The following is a 23266-nucleotide window of genomic DNA, read 5'->3' on the forward strand; positions in this document are numbered from 1 at the left end:
ACTCTGCGTCTGACCCCGGGAGTGTGTGACGGGACGGTGCGGAGGGAGATTCACTCTGTGTCTGACCCCGGGAGTGTGTGATGGGAATGTGCGGAGGGAGATTCACTCTGTGTCTGATCCCGGGAGTGTGTGATGGGAATGTGCGGAGGGAGATTCACTCTGCGTCTGATCGCGGGAGTGTGTGATGGTACGGTGCAGGCGGAGCTTCACTCTGTGTCTGAGACCGGGAGTATGTGATGGTACGGTGCGGAGGGAGCTTCACTCTGTGTATGACCCCGGGAGTGTGTGATGGGACGGTGTGGAGGGAGATACACTCTGCGTGTCTGAGCCCGGGAGTTTGCGATGGGACCCTGTGGAGAGAGCTTCACTCTGTGTCTCACCAGGGGAGACTGTGATGGGACGGTGTGGAGAGAGCTTCACTCTGTGTCTCATCAGCGGAGAGTGTGATGGGACGGTGTGGAGGGAGCTTAACTCTCTGTCTGACCCTGGGAATGTGTGATGAGATGGTGTGGAGGGAAATTCATTCTGTGTCTGATCCATAGGAATGGATTTTATGTTGCCTGGGAATGCTGTGTGGTAACCTCTGGAAGACGATATTCCCGTGACAGGTCACTTTCAGTGATAATTCGTATGTGCATTTGAAACGTCCCGTCGGACGAGACTTACGGCGACTGTGATCTCGTTTTACCAGCGTGAAACCTCTGGAATATTTTCTACTTACCTTTTTTCTACGTTTTACCTTGGATTACAAATGTCCCTTCCAATAATTTATTTAGTGGATTACTGAACACTCCTGCTTTTCCATCTAAAGACGGTAAGCCTTTTCCCCCCAAACTGAATAGTTATATTCACACATACCTACACATAACACCGTTCACTTTTGTTTATCTTGGTTAGGTTACTGTATTATAAGTAGTTACTAATATAGATAGTGATTTTAACATCATACCAGACTCGCACATTTCTCGGGATGTACGGTGTCGAGCATTTTGTCTTGTCGCATGCCCGCCTAATGTGGAGGCTGCAACGCAGAGGGTCGCCATGGACCATAGAAGGTTCTAGACTCAGCCAGCTCCATCACGGACGCAGCCCTCTCCTCCATCGTGGACATGTTGAAGAACGAATGCCTTGGGAAGACCGCATCCATCAGCGAGGACCATCTCCCGCCGGGAAATGCCCTGTGCTCATCGGTACCATCGGGGAGGGGTACAGGAGCCGGGAAACTCAACAATTTACAAGCAGTTATTTCCCCTCCGCCATCAGATTGCGAACGTTCCGTAAACACTTAAACACTCCCTCGGTATTCACCTTTTTGCAGTATTTATTAATTTTCCCAATTGCCGTGAGTTTTATATCTTTGTACCGCGCTGAAGCCACGTTGTGGTTGTACAAAAGGTCGGTGAGGCCGCGCTGGGAGTTCGGTGTTCAGTTCTGGTCGCCCCGCTGTAGGAAAGATGTCACTGAGCTGGAAAGAGTGCAGAGGGAGATTTACGAGGATGTTGCCGGGACTCGAGGGTCTGAGTTATGGAGAGAGAGCAAGAAGGATGGAACTTTGTTCCTTGGAGCGTAGGTATGAAGCCTACGGGGAGAAGCGGAATGAACTGGGAATAAGAAGGACAGAGAGAGAAGAGGGGTGGAAAGGGGGAATAAATGGGGGAAGAGGGAGAAGCGGGGCAGGGAGGAGAGAAGAGTAGTTCAGATGGGGAGAGGGAGAGTAGTGGGGGACAATGTGGATGCGAGTAGAGGAGGAGAATAGGGTAGCAGGGAGGGGCAGAGAGGGTGAGAGGGGATGAAATTATGAGTGTTTCAGAGTCGGGTAGATTGAATGGGGAGAAGAAGGGTGTAGTCACTTGATTGAAGTCGGCCCGACAGGCTGTTGACAGAGACCTTGGATCTCTTCAGGAATATCCGGGTATAAATATTCAGACTTCTCGCAGATAAATCTGTATTCATTTTTGCAATCGTAACTCCATGCGTGCGAGTCGCACTTACTGCAGGTGGCCCATCCATACTTCACCTTGTATAGAAGATAAGAGGCGACGTTCCTATCAGAGGTTAAAACAATTTCAACAGAGTCAGTAGACAACCGGTGACCGTCGCCAAACTAATCCGCCTCATCTCCCCACAGCCCCATGTCAGTCTCTGAACTAATCCCATGATACCCTGCTCTCCCCACAGCTCCGAGTACATCGCCGTATGAATCCCACTGCACCGCTCTTTCCTAAAATCCCGAGTCAGTTCACAAATTAATCTCACTGTACAGTCCTCTCCCGACAACGCTGTGTCAGTCAACCAACTAACCCCACTGGCCCACTCCCACACCACAGACCAGCAACAGTCCAAAGCTCACCCGTTTGCGCATTTTCCAATCCAGTAAGCTGTGTATCGAGAGACATCATTGGAAACAAAAGTCTGTGAAATTAAATCCCTTCATTAATGTTTAGAACCAGACTCTCGCAATGCCTGTCCATGTGAAGGGACGGTACAGAGGGGAAATCACCCAGTGCCTGCCCCGGGAGTGTGTGATGGGAAGGAGCGGAGAGAGATTCACTCTGTGTGTGACCCCGTGAGTGTGTGATGGGACGGTCAGGAAAGAGATTCACTCTGTGTCTCATCCTGGGAGTGTGTGATGGAACGGGATTGAGTGAGCTTCTCGGTGACTGACCGCGGGAGTGTGTGATGGGACGGTGTGTAGGGAGCTTCACTTTGTCTCTGATCTCAGTAGTCTTTGATGCAACAGTGTTGAGAGAGATTCTCGGTCTCTGACCCCGGAAGTTTGTGACGGGACGTTGTGGAAGGAGCTTCACAATGTGTCTCATACCACGAGTGTGTGGTGAGATGGTGTGAAGGAAACTCCACTGTGCGTCACACCACGGGAGTTCTTTACTGTTGATATCTCTTCCCACGGTAAAACATACCTTTTCCATGTTTGAATTTATTTCGAGGAGCCTTGCATCAAATTTTGAACAATGTTCCCTCGCTCCATCATAAGATTTTACGGACGTGGATATAAAATAACACCGGCTTTACTTTTCAGTCCAGTCCGGGGGACACGTTTGCTCTGAAACTCAGGAACAGGAAACAGTGAATCTTCCTCCATTAATCCCGTTGCGCCGACTGGGATCAGAAAAAGTCAATCTCCCTCCACACCGTCCCATTGCACACTCCACAGGTCAAACACAGATTGAATCTCCCTGCGCATCGTCCCATCACACACTTCCGTGGTGAGACACAAAGTGAATCTCCCTCCGCACCGTCTCATCACACACTCCCGGGGTCAGACACAGAGTGAATCTCCCTCTGCACCGTCCCATCACACACTCCCGGGGTCAGACACAGAGTGAATCTCCCTGCCCACCGTCCCATCACTCACTCCCGGGGTCAGACACAGATTGAAGCTCCCTCGCACCGTCCCATCACACACTTCTGGGGTCAGGCACAGAGTGAAGCTCCCTCCCAACGGCTCATCACTCACTCCCGGGGTCAGACACAGATTGAAGCTCCCTCCCAACGGCTCATCATACACTTCTGGGATCAGACAGAGAGCGACGCCCGCTTCGTCCGAGCTATCACAGAGCTCTGATGTTAAACGCAGAGTGAAGTTCCTTATGCATGATCTCTTCACACAGTCAGGATCCGACGCAGAGTGGCATGAACATCGACTTCTCTAACTTGCGCTAATGCCCCACCTCCCCCTCGTACCCCATCTGTTACTTATTTTTATACACACATTCTTTCTCTCACTCTCCTTTTTCTCCCTCTGTCCCTCTGAATATACCCCTTGCCCATCGTCTGGGTCCCCCCCTCCTTGTCTTTCTTCCCGGACCTCCTGTCCCATGATCCTCTCGTATCCCTTTTGCCAATCACCTGTCCAGCTCTTGGCTCCATCCCTCCCCCTCCTGTCTTCTCCTATCATTTTTGATCTCCCCCTCCCCCTCCAACTTTCAAATCCCTTACTCACTCTTCCTTCAGTTGGTCCTGACGAAGGGTCTCGGCCTGAAACGACGACTGCACCTCTTCGTAGAGATGCTGCCTAGCCTGCTGCGTTCACCAGCAACTTTTATGCGTGTTGCTTGAATTTCCAGCATCTGCAGAATTCCTGTTGTTTGTGAAGTTCTATCCAACGTACGCATCACGCACTCCCGGGGTCAGACAGTAGATGTCGCTCCCTCCAGACTGTCCTATGACACACTCCCGGGGTCAGACACTAGATGTCGCTCCCTCCAGACTGTCCCATGACACACTCCCGGGGTCAGACAGTAGATGTCGCTCCCTCCAGACTGTCCTATGACACACTCCCGGGGTCAGACACTAGATGTCGCTCCCTCCAGACTGTCCTATGACACACTCCCGGGGTCAGGCACTAGATGTCGCTCCCTCCAGACTGTCCCATGACACACTCTCGGGGTCAGACACTAGATGTCGCTCCCTCCAGGCTGTCCCATCACATTTTATGCGGTCAGACACAGAGTGAATCTCCCTCCACACAGTCCCATCACACCATCCCAGGATCAGACACTGAATGAAATTCACTCCACACTGTCCCATCACACTCTCCCGGGTCAAGAGATGGAGGGAGGCTCTCCCTCTCGCCCCTTCTCTCACCCCCCCCCCCCCAGTGATGAGGAGCAGGATTACGGGGGGATGTCGTCTCTCCTCTTCTCCTGTTGAGGTACTGGCAAATCTGAGCTTTGTTTTCGGAGATGGTTCTGTACTTCGTTTCGAGCTGATTGCATTCATGGCGGAGATCGGTGTGTGTTTGATTCAGTTCTGAGAGTTCGGAGTTGAGGACGGTAAAGTTGTTTTCGAGATTGGAGCGGTTGTTGCTGAGGACGGAAAGATTCTTTAGACAGTTTCTCTGGGATAGATCCAAGCGGGAGTTCTCAGATGTCCTGGATTGAAGGGTTGAGTTCAACTCACGGACTTGCTGTTGATATTGGTGCTGGGTCCTGTTCATCTCGTGATGTTGATCCCAAAGTCTCCGGTAATTTCCGTCACAGGTGATCAGAGACTGACGAGTCTGCGATACTGAGGGTGATAGCAAGGGGTGTGTCAGTGACACGGTGTGAGAAGTGTCGGTGTCACAGTGAGGGTTATGTGCGTTACAGTGAGCGGTGTAACAGTGTGACGGAGAGGGTTGTGTCGGTGTCACAGTGAGTGAAGTGCCGGTGTCACGGTAAACGGAGTGTCATTGTTCCGGTGTGGGTTGAGTAAGTGTCACGGTGAAGAGAGCGGCGTTGTCACAATGACGTGGAGTGTCCGTTACACACTGAGGGGTGTGACGATGTTACGGTGTGGGGCCTGTCGGTGTCACCGTGAAGGGCGTGACTGTGTCCCTGTGAGGGGAGAGTCAGTCTTATGATGTGGGGTGTGTCGCTGTCACTGTGGGGGTCGTGTCGGTGTCACGGTGAGGTTATGCGCTAACATTTCATCCCACTCTGTTTGTTTACAGTCTGACTCCACCCGGACCCCGTTCGACTCACCATGGATCGAGAGCCCGGCCACTATCGCGACGAGGATGGATGTAACGAGGCAGAGTAGGCAGATCTTACGGTACGGTCTATTTCCGATGTTTTCGTTCGACTCTTGTTTATGCGGACCTGTAGAGAGACCATTCAGTGTGCGTGTGAATTCAGCCGTGATTCCCACTGGGATTCCCTTCCACCAACCATCCGCGCTCTTTCCTTCCACCGCGATCACCCCCTCCCTCTGTCAGTTTCATCTACTGTCAGCCGTCATCGCTCAGTGTCCAAATTCCTTGACTTGGGAAAGGCTGACAGGCGTCTAACGGATTCCAGAGATCAGTCAGATCTACCCTGAGCCTCCTCTGCTCTAGAGAAAGCAACCCAGGTGTCCGACCTCTCGTTGTAACACATGGCATCGAATCCAGGCAGCGTCCTGTTGATTCTTTCTGGAGGCTTCCCGACGTCTTGACATCCTTCCGATAATATGGTGAACCAGAGCTGCATACAAAACGCCTGATTCTAACTAACTAGTGATTTTTATAAAGTTGCAACAGAATTCCCTGACATTTGTATTCAATGCCCCGACTAATAAAGACAAGAATGCCTTAGGCCGTCTAGAAGGGCAGATCGTATCTAACAAGCCTGATAGAGATCTTTGAGAAAGTGGCCGGTCATATAGATGAGGGTATCTATGTGGAGGTGATCTACATGGATTTTAGTAAGACATTCGACAAGGTTCCACACAGCAGGCTTATTGGGAAAGTCAGAAGGCATGGGATCCAGGGAGTTTTGGCCAGGTGGATGCTCAATTGGCGTGTCTACAGAAGGCAGCGGGTCGTGGTGGAGGGAGTACATTCAGATTGGAGGGTTGTGACTAGTGGTGTCCCACAAGGATCGGTTCTGGGACCCCTAGTTTTCGAGACTTTTATTAACCAACTGGATGTGGGTGTAGAAGCGTGGGCTGGCAAGTTTGCAGACGGGACAAAGGTTGGTGGTGTTATGGAGAGTGTAGAGGCATTGTCGAAGATTGCAGAGAGGGAGACATTGATAGGATGCAGACGTGGGCTGAGAAGTGGCAGATGGAGTTCTACCGGGAGAAGTGTGAGGTGGTACACTCTGGAAGGACAAACTCGAAGGCAGTGTAAAAAGTAAATGGCAGGATACTTGGTAGTCTGGAGGAGCAGAGGGATATGGGGGTACATGTCCATAGATCCCTGAAAGTTGCCTCACTGGCAGATAGGTAATTAAGAAAGCTTATGGCGTGTTAGCTTTCATAAGTCGAGGGATAGAGTTTAAGAGACGCGATGTAATGATACAGCTCTATAAAACTCTGGTTAGGCCACACTTGGAGAACTGTGTCCAGTTCTGGTTGTCTCACAATAGGACGGATGTGGAAGCATTGGAAAGGGTACAGAGGAGATTTATCAGGAATCTGCCTGGTTTAGAGAGTTTGCATTAAGATCAGAGATTAATGGCTTTACTCTTTGGAGAGAAGGAGGATGAGAGGAGACATGATAGAGGTGTACAAGATATTAAGAGGAATGGATAGAGTGGACAGTCAGCGCCTCTTCCCCAGGACACCACTGCTCAATACAAGAGGACATGGCTTTAAGGTGAGGGGTGGGAAGTTCAAGGGGGATATTAGAGGAAGGTTTTTTACTCAGAGAGTGGTTGGTGCGTGGAATGCACTGCCTGAGTCAGTGGTGGAGGCATATACACTAGTGAAATTTAAGAGACTACTGGAAAGGTATATGGAGGAATTTAAGTTGGGGGTTTATAAGGGAAACAGGGTTTGAGGGTCGGCACAAAATTGTGGGCCGAAGGGCCTGTACTGTGTTGTGCTATTCTATGTTCTATGTTCTATCACCATCTCGTCAAACTGTGCATCCGCGTTCTGGGAGCTATGAACATGAACCTCAAGATCCTCTGCCCATCTAGAGTAAGACACAGCATTGTGGGCCAAAGGGCCTGTATTGTGCTGAGGTTTTCTATGTTTCAACATTGTTTATTGTCTTGGCTTTGATCGTGTGCCATTTCTTTCATTTGACTTATCAAGTTGCAACATTTTAGGTTTGCCAGGGTTAAACTCCATCTGCCTGGTCTCCAAAACATATCTGTAACTAATCTACATCCGAATGAATTTTTCTGCCAGTCTTCTCCGCTCTCCACAGCACCGCCTCTCGCCGTATCATCTGCAAACCTACTAACCCACGCATCTAAAATTTCATCCAGATCATTTATATCCATTTAAGACCCGAGTGGTTATGCTGCAGCTACATAGGACCATGGTCAGACCCCACTTGGAGTACTGTGCTCAATTCTCCTCGCCTCACTATAGGAAGGACGTGGAAACCATAGAAAGGGTGCAGAGGAGATTTACAAGGATGTTGCCTGGATTGGGGAGAATGCCTTATGAGAATAAGTTGAGTGAACTCGCCTTTTTCTCCTTGGAGCGACGGAGGATGAGTGGTAACTTGATAGCGGTTTCCAAGATAATGAGAGGTCATTGATCGTGTGGATAGTCAGAGGATTTCTCCCAGGGCTGAAATGGCTAACACGAGAGCGTACCGTTTTAAAGTGCTTGGAAGTAGGTACAGAGGAGATGTCAGGGGCGAGTTTTTTTTTTACACAGAGAGTGGTGAGTGGATGAATGGGGGACAGGCGGCGGTGGTGGCGGCGGAACCGATAGGGTCTTTGAAGAGACTCCTGGATGACAACATGGAACTTAGAAAAATAGAGGGCTATGGGTAAAGCCTAGGTAGTTCCAATGGAAGGACATGTTCGGCACAGCTTTGTGGGCCGAAGGGCCTGTATTGTGATGCATGCTTTCTATGTTTCTATGTTTCTAACCCACCCACTTACAATTTCGTCCAGATCAGTTATGCACATCACAGACAGGGATTTAACTAGGGAGCCGAGTGACAACCTTTTATTGCCCAGATGGTGCTCAGTCTGTGGAACGAGCTGACAGAGGAAGTGGTCGAGGCAGATGTATTAGAAACTTGATCACGTGGGAGTATGACACGTGTCCACTCCAACATGACGTCATTTCTGCGAACTCTGACCTGTTTGTGCAGTGGTTGGCAGCCCGGCGGGTCCCGAGGGAATGGGAGGATCTTCGTCCTCATCGATGCGGGGTTCCTCTTTCCGAAAGTTCAGCTCTGAGTAGGTGGAGGTCAGATCGTCTGGGGGAGAGAGTCGGACAGGCAGATGAGGAAGAGAGTGAGAGCGGTAGAGAATGGAGGAGGGTCTCGGGGAGAGAGAGAGGAGAGAGAGGGGCAAGGGAGGGGAAGAGAGGGGATGAGACAGCGAGAAAGAGGGTGAGGGAGAGGGGACAGAGAGGAGAGACACAGTGAGGCAGAAATGGAGAGCGATGGACAGAGAGGGGGAGACAGCGATAGTGGTGTTGGGCGGGAGATGAGAGAGAAAGAATGGGGAGGGAGAACGGTGTGAGAGAGACGGAGACATGGAGAGGACAGGGAGAGGTGTGAGAGAGAGCGAAAGAGAGGGGGATTGAGACTGGAGAGGAGGGGAGAAGAAAAGTGGGAGAGGGATGTTGAAGAAAATTTAAGAGAGAGAGAAAAGGGCGAGGGGAGAGAGGGTCGCGGAATGGAACAGAGGCGTGGATAGAGACGAAGAGAAGGCGCAAGGGTGATGATCGGCAAAGTTGGGGACAGAGAGAGGTGGGGAGACCGGGAGGAGCGAACGGGGAAGGATGAGAGGGAGAGAAGAGAGAGGGAAATGGCGCGAGGGGGAAACCGAGAGTGGTAGACACGGTGACTCTGATAGAGGAAAGATGGGAGGCAGTGGGGACATTGAGAGAGGGCGAAAAGAAGGGCAGAGTGGGAGACAGTAGGTAAAACAGGAACAGAGAGCAGGGGAGAGAGGGAGAGAGGAGAGGGTGGGAGGAGGCCAGGGAGGGGAGAGAGGGGGTAAGAGGGAAAAGAGAGTGGGGTTAAGAAAAGGGAGGAGGGGAGAGAGTGGTTAAGGCTTTAGACTGCGCTCCCTCCTCACAGTATCTTCAACTGTGTCCCTCCTCACCACCACTACACGAAGCTCACTCATCTCCGCCTGCCCCCCACCCCCCACCCAAGAGCGCTTTCTCCTCATTGCTTCTTCCACAACACGGCACATCCCATGCTATCTCTCCTCACCGACCCTTCCAGCAGCACTCTTTCCTCAAACCATCCCACGGCTCTCCCTCTATAGCGCCCCTCCCAGAGCGCTCACTGGTCACGGCAGCCTCCCACCGTCTCTCCCACAAAGATCCCCACCCTACCTCCCCCATCGTCTCTCCCACGTTTTCCCTCCGTCTTATGCTCAAACAGGGAATCATTCGTGTTAACTGAGAACTCTTGACAGGAAAGGACACATCAGCTAAACACAGTCAAATCAAGAAAGATGAAACTGACCTCCACCTGTCCGGACCCGGGGCGCCGAGAGGGTCTTGACATTAAGTTCCGCGTACGATACATCAGGTTCGTCTGGGGACAAAACAGTGAGATTCAGAAACAGGGTGATGCTCCCTCCACACCGTCCCATCACACACTCTCGGGGTCACACACAGAGTGAATCACCATCCACACCGTCCCATCACACACTCCCGGGATCACACACAGAGTGAATCTCCCTCCACACAGTCCCTTCACGCACTTCCAAGGTCAGGCTCAGAGTCAAGCTCCCTCCATACCGTCCCATCACGCACTCCCAAGTTCAGGCTGAGAGTGAATCTCCCTCCACACTGTCCCATCACACTCCCGGGGTCAGACACAGAGTGAATCTCCATCCCCACCGTCCCATCACACACTCCCATGGTCAGACACAGAGTGAATATCCCTCCACGGCGTACCATCACGCACTCCCAAGGTCCGGTTCAGAGTGAAGCTCCCTGAACTCATTCCCATCACACAGAGCCGGGGTTAGACAGAGAGTGAAGCTCCCTCCACACCATCCCATCACACCCTCCCGGGGACAGACAGAGGGTGAATCTCCCTCCACACCGTCCCATCACGCACTCCCAAGTTCAGGCTGAGAGTGAATCTCCCTCCACACTGTCCCATCAGACACTCCCGGGGTCAGACACAAAGTGAAGCTTCCTCTACACAGACCCATCACACACTCTCAGGGTCAGACACAGGGTGAATCTCCCTCCACACCGTCTCTCTGACCCTCTCACCTGGGGAAGGAGACCGTGCGTCCGTTTTTGTGAACTTCACATTCATGCTGTCGCTGTTCCTGTCGAGGATTCTCTGCGTCTCTGAGCTCAAAAGGGGAAGCGGCCGTTGTCAGAGGAAGCCCGTGTTGACAACGGAGTCAAACAGACACCAACAAACAACAGATGAGCAGTTGATAAGGAGAGGAAGCGAGAACAAGTGGAGGAAGTGCGGGGAGGAGAGAGGATGAGGGCTTTGGGGAAAGTGTTTAGAGTGGTGGGGAAGAGTAGTAAAAGTGGGGAGAAAGTGGGGGGACGAAGAGAGAGAGGGGAAGTTTGGTGTTTAGCGGAGAGAGTGAAGCGGGTGACAGGGAGTCTTAGGAGAGAGGGAACTGAGAGCGATAGAGATGGGGAAAGGAGGGAAGGAGAAAGCGGTGAATAGAGAGTGGGAGTTTTGGAGACATTGGGAGGAAGAGGGAGAAAAGAGAGGGCGAGCGAACGGGGTGAAGAGAGCTTGACAGAGATGGAATCAGAGGGAGCGGAGACAAGGATAGGGAGGAGAAAGTGAGCGATGTACAAAGGAAAGGAGTGCAGGAAGGGGAGGGATGAGGGAGAAGGAATGCTGACGATGGAAGCAGAGAGGCATCGGAAGGGGAGGGGGGAAAGGAAAGGAAGGAGGGAAGTCGAGAAGGAGGGCAGGAATGAGGAAGGAGGGAATGTCGGAGGGATTTGTGCCACTCATAAAAGCCTCTCTTGTCCTGGAGATTTGCACCCCGTGATTGGGCACTGATTTGCGCGTCGGACGCTCACACAGCTCCGGACTATCGCCGGGGCTTCAGACGCTCTGCCTGGGAGAAACCACGGCCCCGGGACAAAGCCCCAGCATCCACCGAGGTGAATGAGCCCCCTCCCTCGGAGTGAGGTGAGCAGCTCCCCTCGAAACTCCGTCCTCGACTTCCTCGTCCAGTGACGCACTCTTTCTTTCGCACTCTCTCTTTCCTTCCTTATTCCGTGACATTCTCCCCCTCCCCTCTCTCTATCTCTCTTTTCTGTCACCCACAAACACACACACTCTTTCTCTCTCAGCTCTTCCTCTTTCCCCATCACTCTCTCCATCTCCCCATCTGTCTCTCCCATTTTCTCCTACCGTCCTCCCTTCTCTCCGCCTCATCCCGTCTCTACCTTCTCTCCACTTCATTCTCTCCCACCTTCCCCATTACCTTTCCCTACTCTGTCACCCACCTGCCCCGCACCGATTCTCCTCTCTAACACACCCACCCCCATCACACCCGTCGCAGTGACCCAGAGATATCCCGACCCGCCCAGCCATTTCACCCCAACCAGGATCCTCACTGCATTTTCGGTCCCGTCCCTTCCGCGTTTCCGGCGATGGGGGTGGGGGCGAGATTAGACACCGTTTTGCCCGGGGCATCCCTGTACTGCACCCTCCCCTCTCCAAATCTCCTATTAACCGCCATCACCGCTCCTTCGGTCGTGTCTTCTCTCTTCCCCGCAACCAAACCCTCCACACCAGCGGATCACACACTCCCGGGGACAGGCACAGAGTGAATCTCCCTCCACACCGTCACACCAAAAACTCCAGGGGTCAGACACAGAGTGAAGCTCCCTCCACACCGTCCCATCACGCATTCTCGGGGTCAGACACAGAGTGAATCTCCCTCCACACCGTCCCATCACACACTCCCGGGGTCAGACACAGAGTGAATCTCCCTCCACACCGTCCCATCGCAGACTCCCGAGGTCAGACACAGAGTGAAGCTCCCTCCACATCGTCCCACCACAAGCTCCCGGGGTCAGGCACAGAGTTATGCTCCCTCCACACCGTCCCATTACACACTCCCGGGGTCAGACACAGAGTGAAGCTCCCTCCACACCGTCCCATCACACACTCCCGGGGTCAGACACAGAGTGAAGCTTCCTCCACACCGTCCCGTTGTTTCATGTTCTTTGTCAATGAAAAGTATTATTTTCTCGGGGTGTAGGGTCATAGTTTTAAGATGCTTGGAAGATGGTAGAAGGGGTTTGTCGGAGGTATGTTTTTCACACAGAGTGTGGTGGGTTGCCACAGAGCGAGAATACACTTCCATCGATGGTTGGCGATGCGGAATCAATGGGGTCTTTTAAGACACTCTTAGATGGGAACTTTTTTCTATGACTTTGTTAATGGACTTGACCCCGACTCCTACTTTCCACACAGCCATCTGTACCACAAAATCATTGACAAGCAATGTGATAAGTTGCAGTCCCAATACTGACTCCCTGACGAACACCACTAGTCACTGGCAGCCAACTAGAGAACGCCCCTTACATTCCCATTGGCTGCCTCCTGCCTGCCAGACATTCCTTTAGACATGCCGGTGTCATTCCTCTAACACCATCGGGTTTTAGCTTGTTAAGCAGCCTCAGGCATGGCACTTTATCAAATGCCTTCTGGATTGCCAGTCAATGATATCAGCTGCCTGTGCTTTGTCCAATCTGCTGGTTACCTCCTCAAAGAACTCTAACAGATGTGTCAGGCAAGATTTCCCTTGACAGGAACCAAGCTGACTTTGACTTATTTGATCATTAGTCACCAAGTGCCTCACAACCTCAAATTTATTAATAGACTCCAACACTTCCCCAAACACTGACTTCAGGCTAACTGGCTAATAATTTCCTTTCTTTGGTCATCCTCATTTCTTAAAGTGTGCAGTGACATTTGCAATCTTCCAGTCCTCCGGACCATGCCGGAATCAAGTGAGTTTTGAAAGATCGTGACCAATGAATCCGTTATCTCTTCAGCAACCTCTCTCAGGACTCTGGGATGTAGTCCACCTGGCCCAGGTGACTTATCCACCTGAAGACCTTTGAGTTTGCCAGGCACTTTTTCCATTGTAATCGCAACGGCACTCACTCCTGCACCCTGACACTCACGGACCACTGGTACAGTGCTAGTGTCTTCCACAGTGAAGACTGATGGAAAGTACCCATTAAGTTCATCTGTCATTTCTTTGTCGCCCTTTACTACCTCACCACTGTCATTTTCCAGAGGTTCAATATTAACTCGGAACTCCCCATTATTCTTCATACATTTTGTTTGAAGTGTTTGTATCCTGCTTTATGTTATTGGCTTCTTTGCCCTCATATTCCATCTTTTTCCTTCTTATCGTTTTTTAGTTGCCTTTTGTTGGATTTTAAAAGTGAAACAATCATCCACCTTCCCACTTACTTATGCTACCTTCTATGCCTTTTCCTTGGCTTTTATGCAGTCCTTAATTTCCTTTGTCAGCCACGGTTGCCTACACCAGCCGTCTGAGAACAACTGCTTCTGTGGGACATATCTCTCCTGCGCCTTATGAAATATTCCCGAAATTCAGCCATCTCTGCTCTGCCGTCATCCCCGCCAGTATCCTCCTGCAATCCGCCTGGACAGGCTCCTCTCTCATGCCTCTGACGGACACCACACTAAGCGCAGTCTCCCATTCTTTTCCCGCATCGAAGTGTCAGTCACCATACTAGTCCCACTGTCCCACTCTCCACCTCACACCCTGTATCAGTCAGAAGAATAATCGCACTGCCGCACTATCTCCCCGCAGCCCCATCTCAGTCCCAAAAGAAAAGGCATCGTCCCGCTCTCTCCCCAGAGCCCTGTGTCAGACCCCATACTAATCACCTTGCCCACTCTCCCGGTCGAGCCCCAAGTCAGTCCCCAAGCTACTCGCACTGCCCACGCCCTCACCACAGCACCCTGTAAGACTCCAAACTGAACCCACTGCCCCCCTCTCCACACAGCCGTCAGTCACTGAGAACCTCACATGCATAGGCATTTTCCAATTCAGTAACGTCTGCTCCATCTAAGTATTGGAAACAAAATCCTGGTAAATACATTTTCTTTCGCTACCACTCTGCATGGAACATTATCGTTGGACCCTGGAATTGTATAACGCAATAGGGCGAAGGGAAATTCGCACAGTTTCTACCCGATGGTGTGTGAAAGGACCGGTGTGGAGGGAGATTCACTCTGTGTCTGACCCCGGGAGTGTGTGATGGGATGGTGTGGAGGGAGATTCACTCTGTGTCTGACCCCGGCAGTGTGTGATGGGACGGAGCGGAGGGAGCTTCACTCTGTGTCTAAAAACCCGGTGGTGTGTGATGGGACGGTGTGGAGGGAGATTCACTCTGTGTCTGACCCCGGGAGTGTGTGATGGGACGGTGTGGAGGGACTTTCAATCTATGTCTCTCCCGGGAGTGTACGATGAGGCCGTCTGTAGCGAGCATCACTCTGTGTATGACCCCGGGAGCTTGTAGTGCGACGGTGTAGAGGGCGATTCACTCTGCGTCTGAGCCCAGGGTTGTGTCATGGGATGGAGTGCGGGAGCTTCACTCTGCATGACCCGTTGAGTGTGTAATGGGACGGTGTGGAGGGAGATTCACTTTGTGCCTGACCCTGCGAGTGTGTGATGGGACGCTGTGGAGGGAGATTCACTCTGTGTCTGACCCCGGGAGTGTGTGATGGGACGGTGTGGAGGGAGATTCACTCTGTGTCTGACCCCGAGTGTGTGATGGGACGCTGTGGAGGGAGCGTTACTATTTGTCTGACAGCGCAAGTGTGTGATGGGAAAGTGTGGAGGGACTTTCTCTGTCACGGCTCGTGGGTGTGCGATGGGACGATATGGAGGGAACGTGACTCTATATGAACCATGAAGTTTATGATGGGACGGTGTGGAGCGAGTGTCACTTTCTGTCTCACCCCGGCAGTGTGTGATGGGACGGTGTGGAGGAAGGATCGCTCTGTCAGGCCCCGGGCAGTTTGCGGACATCCTCACGTGGTATGGCACATACCTTTTCCTCGATTGAGTTCATTTCCAGCAGCTTTCAACCGCACTTCGAATATTTTTGCTTCGCTCCACCGTGAGATTTTGCCACCGTCGATATGAAATAACAAGCGCCTCTCCTGTTGACCCACCCCTGGAAACACATCTGTTCTGTAAATGGGGAACAGAGAACAAGTGAGTGGCGATATTGGGCTTTGCTGACCGAGAAACTTCGAACCCAGAGGGAGTCTTCATGTTGTTTCTGATATAAATAGTCGCGAGTACACTCACAAAAGGGAGATTACCCTGTAGCCATCCATTTTTCGCAGAATCGCTCACTATAGACAACTGGCCTCATGATTTACACACTAAGTTCAGGAACAGCTTTTACCCCTCAACCATCAGGAATGAGGTCAGGAGCCCCAGGACTCACACCACCATGCTCAGGAACTGTTACTGGGGGAGATTCAGAAGGCAGTTCTCGGAAGTCCTGGATTCCAGGGTTGAGTTCACCTCATGAATCTGTTGACGATATAGGCGCTGGGTCTTGTTCACCTCCTGACGTTGCTCGCAATGTTTCATTCACAGATGATCATAGACAGACGAGTCTGTAGCACTGAGAGTGACGGTCAGGGGGCGTGTCAGTGGCACCGTGTTGGTGGGGGCGGGCGTTTCAGATTGTGGTGTGCTATCTACCCCTAGGGTTCATATTGTCTGTGGACTGTCACTTTAAGGAGAAAGAGGGAACCGAGACTGACTGTTTGGCTCTGTGTTAATTTCTACTGTCTGCAGAATTGCCTCGTAGCTCTGGTGACCAGCTCGTGTTATGTTTTCTCTGCAGCGTGTTTACTTTTTTACAGGACAGTTACAGACAGAGAGAAACACATATTCAGACTCAAGATGGGTTCGATCAATTAAAGACAGCAGTGAGGATCTTCCGGTGACGTCATCGTCCAAAATGGCAGCTCGAATGAACAGCTACTCCGGAAAAAATAACGCATATATTGCCGCGTTCATTTATCAAATATAAGATCTTCCAAAAATATCTGAATTGATAAGGGGGGCAAGAATGGCGAAAAAGAATGGAGATAAAAAAGGAATCAGTGCGGAGCCTATGGACGGGAGAGGTACAACACGTGTCTCTACTACTCGAACGCGTGCTCGCCAGGCTGACGATGGGCCTCGTTCAGGTGAAGCGGCGAACATGATAAAACCTCTGGAAGAGATACGGGGATTACAAAGAGATATAAACGAGCAACTCAATGATATCAAGTCACAGCTTGACACCGTCAATCAAAAAATAGCGGTGCCCGAGACTCGAATTGAGAAGGTGATGTGATGGTGTGCAGGGAGCTTCACTCTGCGGCTGAGTCCGGCGATGTGTCATGAGACGGCGTGGAGGGAGCTTCACTCCGTATGACCCGGTGAGTGTGTAATGGGACGGTGGGGAGGGAACTTCACTCCGTATGACCCGGTGAGTGTGTAATGGGACGGTGGGGAGGGAGCTTCACTCACTTCTGACACCGGCAGTATGTGATGGGGCGATGTGGAGCAACTTCACTCTGAGTCTGATCCAGGTATGTGTGATGGGACGGTGTGGAGGAAGCTTCACTCTGTATGACACCGGGAGTGTGTGATGAGACGGTGTAGAGGGAGCTTCACTCTGCGTTTCACTCCGGGAGTGTGTGATGGGACGGTGTGGAGGGGGCTTCACTCTGTGTCTGATCCCGTAATATTGCGATGGGACAGTGTGGAGGGATTTCCACTCTGTGTCTTTTTCCCGGGATGGTGTGATGCGACAGTGGGGAGGGAGCTTGACTAGTTGTCTGTCCCCGGGAGTATGTTACAGGACGGTGTAGAGGGAACTCATTCACTGTCTGATCCGGCAGTGTTTGATGGGACGACGTGCAGTAGCTTCATTCTGTGTCTGATCCCAGGATGTGTGATGGGACGGTGTGGGCGGAGTTTCACTCTTTATAACACCGGGAGTGTGCGATGGGATGGTGTGGAGGGAGATTCACTCTGTGTCTGACCCCGCGAGTGTGTGATGGGACGGTGTGGGCGGAATTTCACTCTTTATGACACTGGGAGTGTGTGATGTGACGGTGTGGAGGGAGCTTCAGTCTGTATTGCCACGGGAATGTGTGATGGAGCGGTGTTCAGGGAGCTTCACTCTGTGTCTGACCACGGGGGTTTGCGATAGGACAGTGTGGAGGGATTTCCACTCTGTGTCTTTTTTTTTTTTCCCGGGATGTTGTGGTGGGACGGTGTGAAGGGAGCTTCACAATTTGTCTGACCCCTGGAGTGTGTGATTCGTTGGTGTGGGGCAGCTTCACTCTGTTTTTGACCCTGTGATTGTGCGATCGGACTGTGTGAAAAAAAAAAAAAGCTTCACTCTGTGTCTGTCCCTGGCAGTGTGTGATGGGTGAGTGTGTGGGGAGATATAATCTGTGTCTGACCTCGGCAGTCTCCGGTGGGACGGAATAGTGGGAGCTTCACTCTGTGTCTGATCCTGTGATTCTGCGATGGAACTGTGTGGAAAAAAAAAAGTTTCACTCTGTGTCTGTCCCTGGCAGTGTGTGGTGGGTGAGTGTGTGGGGAGATATACTCTGTGTCTGACCCCGGCAGTCTCTGCTGGGACGGAATAGTGGGAGCTTCACTCTGTGTCTGATCCCAGAAGTGTGTAATGGGTCGGTGTAGAGGGGGCTTAACTCTGTGTCTGATCCCGTGATTGTGCGAAGGGACAGTGTGGAGGGAGCTTCCCTCTCTGTTTGACCCTGGGAGGGTGTGATGGGACGGTGTAGAGGGAGCTTTACTCTGTGTCCGACCCCGGGTGTATGCAATGGGACGGTATGGCGGGAGCTTCACTCTGAGTGACCCCTGAAGCGTGTGATAGGACGTTGTGGAGGGAGCTGCACTAGTGTCTGGCCCCGGGAGCGTGTGAAGGGACGTTTTGGAGGGAACTTCACTCTGTCAGGCCCCGGGCAGATTGTGGCCATCCTCACGTGGTCTGTCACATACCTCTTCCTCGATTGAGCTAATTTCCAGCAGTTTTGAGCCACCCTTCGAACAATTTATCTTCGCTCCAGCGTGAGATTTTGCCACCGTGATATGAAATAACAAGCGCCTCTCCTGCTGACCCATCCCTGTCAGCACGTCAATTCTGTAAATGGGGAGCAGAGAACAGTGAGTGACGATATTGGGTTTTGCTGACAGTGAAACTGTGTCCCCACAGGGACCCTTCATGTCGTATCCGATATAAATAGTTACGAGTATATTCAGGGAAGGCAAATTTACCCTGCAACTATCCATTTTTCGCAGACTTGTTCACTATAGATAATTGGCCTCATGATTTACACTCAATGTTATGGAACAGTTGTTGCCCCTCAACCATCAGGAAGAAGGTCCAGGAGCCTCAGGAGTCTCACAACCAGTTTCAAGAAGATATACTATCCCTCAACGATCTGAAGGGTGGTACAGGAGCCTCAGGACTCACACCACCGGGTTCAGGGACAGTTATTACCCAACAAAAATCAGGAAGAAGGTACAGGAGCCTCAGAGCCCTACACTACCAGGTTCTGGAAAATTATTACCACTCAACCATCAGGATGGGTGTCTAGGAGCCTCAGGACTCAGACATCCAGGTTTCCTAACGGTTGCTACCCCTGAACCATCATGAAGGAGGTAAAAAAGGCTGAGGTCTCAGGCGGTCACCCATCCAAGTACTGACCAGGCCTGAGCCTGCTTAGCTTCGGAGCAGAGGGAGCTGGGGTTACATGTCCACTTACTTTTATGGGTACTGTAATGGGGACCCACAACTCACAGGGAGGAAGAGCTATCCCCCACGGACTGATGTTTCCTCTAGCTGAACCCAGGTTCATCTAGAGACCCCAGCCTTGGAATCACACCTTCGTGGCATTTTGTATTATTATTCGCGATTCTTGGTTCTAATTTGTTCAGGCAGTAGATCGATTAAGCTTTATTCTGCTAATTTCAATGATATATTGACAGATGAATACACATGGCTAATGACAAAGTACAATTCATTTCTTTTAATGTCACTGGACTGTCAAATCCAATCAAACGCTGCAAAATTCTATCTAAAATGAATAAAAAAGAACAAGCCCATGTACTATATTTACAGGAAGCTCACTTCAGTGATAAATAGCATGGAAAACGAAAAAGAATGGGCTTCACTAATTTGTTTTTCTCCTCATATAAATCAGGACATGAGAGAGGGGTTGTTATTCTTAGCTCAAGCAAGCTAAATTTCGAAAAAGTATCCGAAATGGAATATAAGGAGGGCAGATATATTCTGGTAAGGGGGAATATAGATGGGAATTCAGATACCCCGTTGAATATAAAAGCGCACCCAGGAAGTGGCAATTCGTTTCTTTCATAAAATTACTAATATATTGGAATGGAAACAGAGGGTCTCCTGATATGTGGAGGAGGCGTAGATCTACAATTACACCCAAATTTAGATTCTTCCGATAGAAAAGCCTATGATACAAAATCCTAACATAAGAAAGTTAATACACTTTTTGAGAAAGTTGGCTTAATAGATATATGGTGGGACCTTTCCCCGACAAAAGGGATTACATTCAATATTCTGTCCCACTTTTTGTATATACAAGTACAGACTACTTAATGTGTCAGTGCGTGGCCAAGTGGTTGAGGCGTCGGTCTAGTGAACTGAAGGTCGCTGGTTCGATCCTCAGCTGTGGCAGCCTGTTGTGTCTTTGAGCAAGGCACTTAACCACACGGTGCTCTGCGACGACACCGGTGCCAAGCTGTATCGGCCCTATTGCCCTTCCCTTGGACAACATCGGTGGCGTGGAGAGCGGAGGCTTGCAGCATGGACAACTGCCGGCTGTCTTTGTTAGGAGAAAATTAGAATTCGAACTTTTGACCCGCAATTTGACTGTAAGAAAAGGTGGGGCCCGTTACTATCATTTGATTTGAGTTAATTAAGATGATACCCTTCTGTTTCTTGTGTAATCGGATTCTGTTGGTGGATTGATTTTTTGTTCATTTATGGAAGCGTGTATGGCGTACAGCTCCGGGATTGTGCTACCAAAGATTTTTTTAAATGTTTTTTTCGGTCAGTGTTTTTTTTTATTTTTGGTTTAGTTAGCAGGGGTTCCAAAAAATATATTATTAGCATTTTTCCCTCTTATTATTGGTATACTGTTTAGCTTGGTTAATTAGTTATCTGATAGTTTAACTCTTATTGTATATATTGATATGTTGATTTGACTATTGTACTGTGTTTTTGTTGATTTTAAATAATAATTAATCAAAAGACTTATAAATGAATAAATAAACAATTAGAGAGTAAGAGCATGTATTTGGGGTGTGTACCTTAAGAGTAGGAAAATAGATAAATATTTAATGAATATACTGCTGGTGGTTGGGAAAAAAAAAAGACCATTAACAGGAAATCGTTATCACAGGAAGCCCAACTTTAAATGTATTGATGGAAATTACAATGGACATTTACAAAATGGGGAAGCATCTGTTAATCATAAGTTGGAACAATATGATACATACTGGGGAAAATGGTTTAACTACATAACACCTCATAGGCCTGATTTTATTCTCAGAAGTGAATTAATATGTTGTAATAAAAATGATCACTCCGTACTTGCAGTTAGCTTTCTTCTTTCACTTGTTCTTTCTCTCCTTTCCTTTCGATAAGTGTATACCTCAGATAAATATTATTTGGAGATTTATGACAAATATGATTGTTGTTGTTCGTCCATCGTACGTCGATGAGGACCTCGACACCATTATTGATGAAGTCGAGACTAGCTCGTCACTTTGATTTAAGTGAGGGAGAGTTGCGCAGCGTCAGCCACAGTCTCTCTTCCCAATTCCCATCTGGATCCAGTGGCAAGACAGAGTCGAGACGGCTGGAGATGGGACTAGGCGCAGTGGATGACAAGGACGTCTTCTGTGTCTTGTTCTGCTCTACACGTTCCACGACCCTTGCAGAGACCGCCTTCTTGACCGTTGGACCTTCCATTGGTCTCGTCCACTCAATCCGCCGGAGTCTGTCTTCACATGCTGGGATAGACAGCTCCCTATCTCACCGAGGGTTTCAGACCCGTCGGCTACCCTCACCTGGTTTAGCCAGCTTGTCGAAGCCCGGAGTGTGGCTGTTGTCGCATGCAAACAGCTACGGGGAGCCACAGGTGAGAGCTGAGTGCCAGGTGGGGACCAAAGGTGGACTAACCGCCTTGAAAAGGACGCGACATGTTTCCCCACCGGAGGTGCTACCCCTCCCTGACACCCCATACACCCCACAAATATGATTACATGATATACAAATCCCATTTCCAGAAAAGTTGGGATATTTTCCAAAATGCAATAATAAACAAAAATCTGTGATATGTTAATTCACGCGAACATTTATTTAACTAAAAAAAAGTACAAAGAAAAGATTTTCAATAGTTTTACTGACCAACTTACTTGTAATTTGTAAACATACACAAATTTAGAATTTAATGGCTGCAACAAACTCAACAAAAGTTGGGACAGAGGCATGTTTACCATTGTGTTACAGCACTTTTTTTCTTTTAATAACACTTTTTAATCGTTTTGGAACTGAGGATACTAATTGTAGTAGATTTGCAATTGGAAATTTTGTCCATTCTTGCTTGATATAAGACTTCAGCAGCTCAACAGTCCGTGGTCTCCGTTGTCTGATTCTCCTCTTCATGATGCGCCATACATTTTCAATAGGAGATAGATCTGGACTGGCAGCAGGCCGGTCAAGCACACGCACTCTTGTCTACAAGGCCACGCTGTTATAGCCCGTGCCGAATGTGGTCTGGCATTGTCCTGGTGAAATAAGCATGGATGTCCCGGATGATACGTCGCCTTGATGGTAACGTACGTGTCCCTAAAATCCTAATATACGCCTCAGAGTCAATGGTACCTTCACATACATGCAACTCACCCATCCGTGGGCACTTATGCACCCCCATACCATCACAGATGCTGGCTTTTGCGCATTTCGCTGATAATAATCTGGATGGTCGTTTTCAACTTTGGCGCGGAGAACTCGACGCCCGTTTTTTCCGAAAACTAGCTGGAATGTGGACTCATCTGACCACAGCACACGTTTCCACAGTCTTTCGGTCCATCTGAGATGAGCTCGGGCCCAGAGAACTCGCCAGCATTTCTGCATAGAGTTGATGTTTGGCTTCCTCCTTGCGTAATACAGTTTCAAGTTGCATTTCTGGATGCAGCGACGGACTGTGTTCAGTGACAATTGTTTTCCGAAGTACTCCCGAGCCCAGGTGGCTATAATTGTCACAGTAGCATGACGGTTTCTTAGGCAGTGCCGCCTGAGGGCTCGAAGATCACGCGGATTCAACAGTGGTTTCCGACCTTGCCCTTTACGCACTGAGATGTCTCTGAATTCTCTGAATCTGTTCACAATATTATGTACTGTAGATGTTGAAAGACCAAAATTCTCTTCAATCTTGCGTTGAGAAATGTTCCTTTTGAACTGACTAACAAGTCTCTCAGGAATTTTGGCACAAAGGGGTGAGCCACGACCCATCCTTGCTTGCAAAGACTGAGCCTTTGATTGACGCTACTTTTATACCCAGTCATGATACCTCACCTGCTACCAATTAGCCTGTTTAATGTGGAGTCCTCCAATCCGGTGTTACTTGAATATTCTGTGCATTTCCAATCTTATTTTGACCCTGTCTCAACTTCTGTTGAGTGTGTTGCAACCATCAAATTCTAAATGTGTGTATATTTACAAAATACAATTAAGTTGGTCAGTAAAACTATTAACAATCTTTCCTTTGAACTTT

At 49.8% G+C, this 23266-nt stretch overlaps 1 protein-coding gene across 1 annotated transcript; it reads right to left on the reverse strand.

Moving 5' to 3' along the window:
* Positions 1 to 1284: 1284 nt before the first annotated feature.
* Positions 1285 to 18677, reverse strand: LOC140208131 (uncharacterized). The gene is made up of 10 exons (XM_072276613.1): positions 18437 to 18677; positions 16581 to 16647; positions 15460 to 15602; positions 9878 to 9949; positions 8531 to 8650; positions 5484 to 5600; positions 3962 to 5028; positions 2919 to 3061; positions 2351 to 2412; positions 1285 to 2045 (listed from the first exon to the last, which is right to left on the reverse strand). The coding sequence occupies exons 1-7, from the start codon at positions 18675 to 18677 to the stop codon at positions 4496 to 4498; spliced, it is 1293 nt and encodes a 430-aa protein (XP_072132714.1). The 3' UTR covers positions 1285 to 2045; positions 2351 to 2412; positions 2919 to 3061; positions 3962 to 4495.
* Between the last annotated feature and the right edge of the window lie 4589 nt (positions 18678 to 23266).

Source organism: Mobula birostris, chromosome 13 (genome assembly GCF_030028105.1).
Source record: "Mobula birostris isolate sMobBir1 chromosome 13, sMobBir1.hap1, whole genome shotgun sequence".
NCBI classification, from domain to species: Eukaryota; Metazoa; Chordata; class Chondrichthyes; order Myliobatiformes; family Myliobatidae; genus Mobula; species Mobula birostris.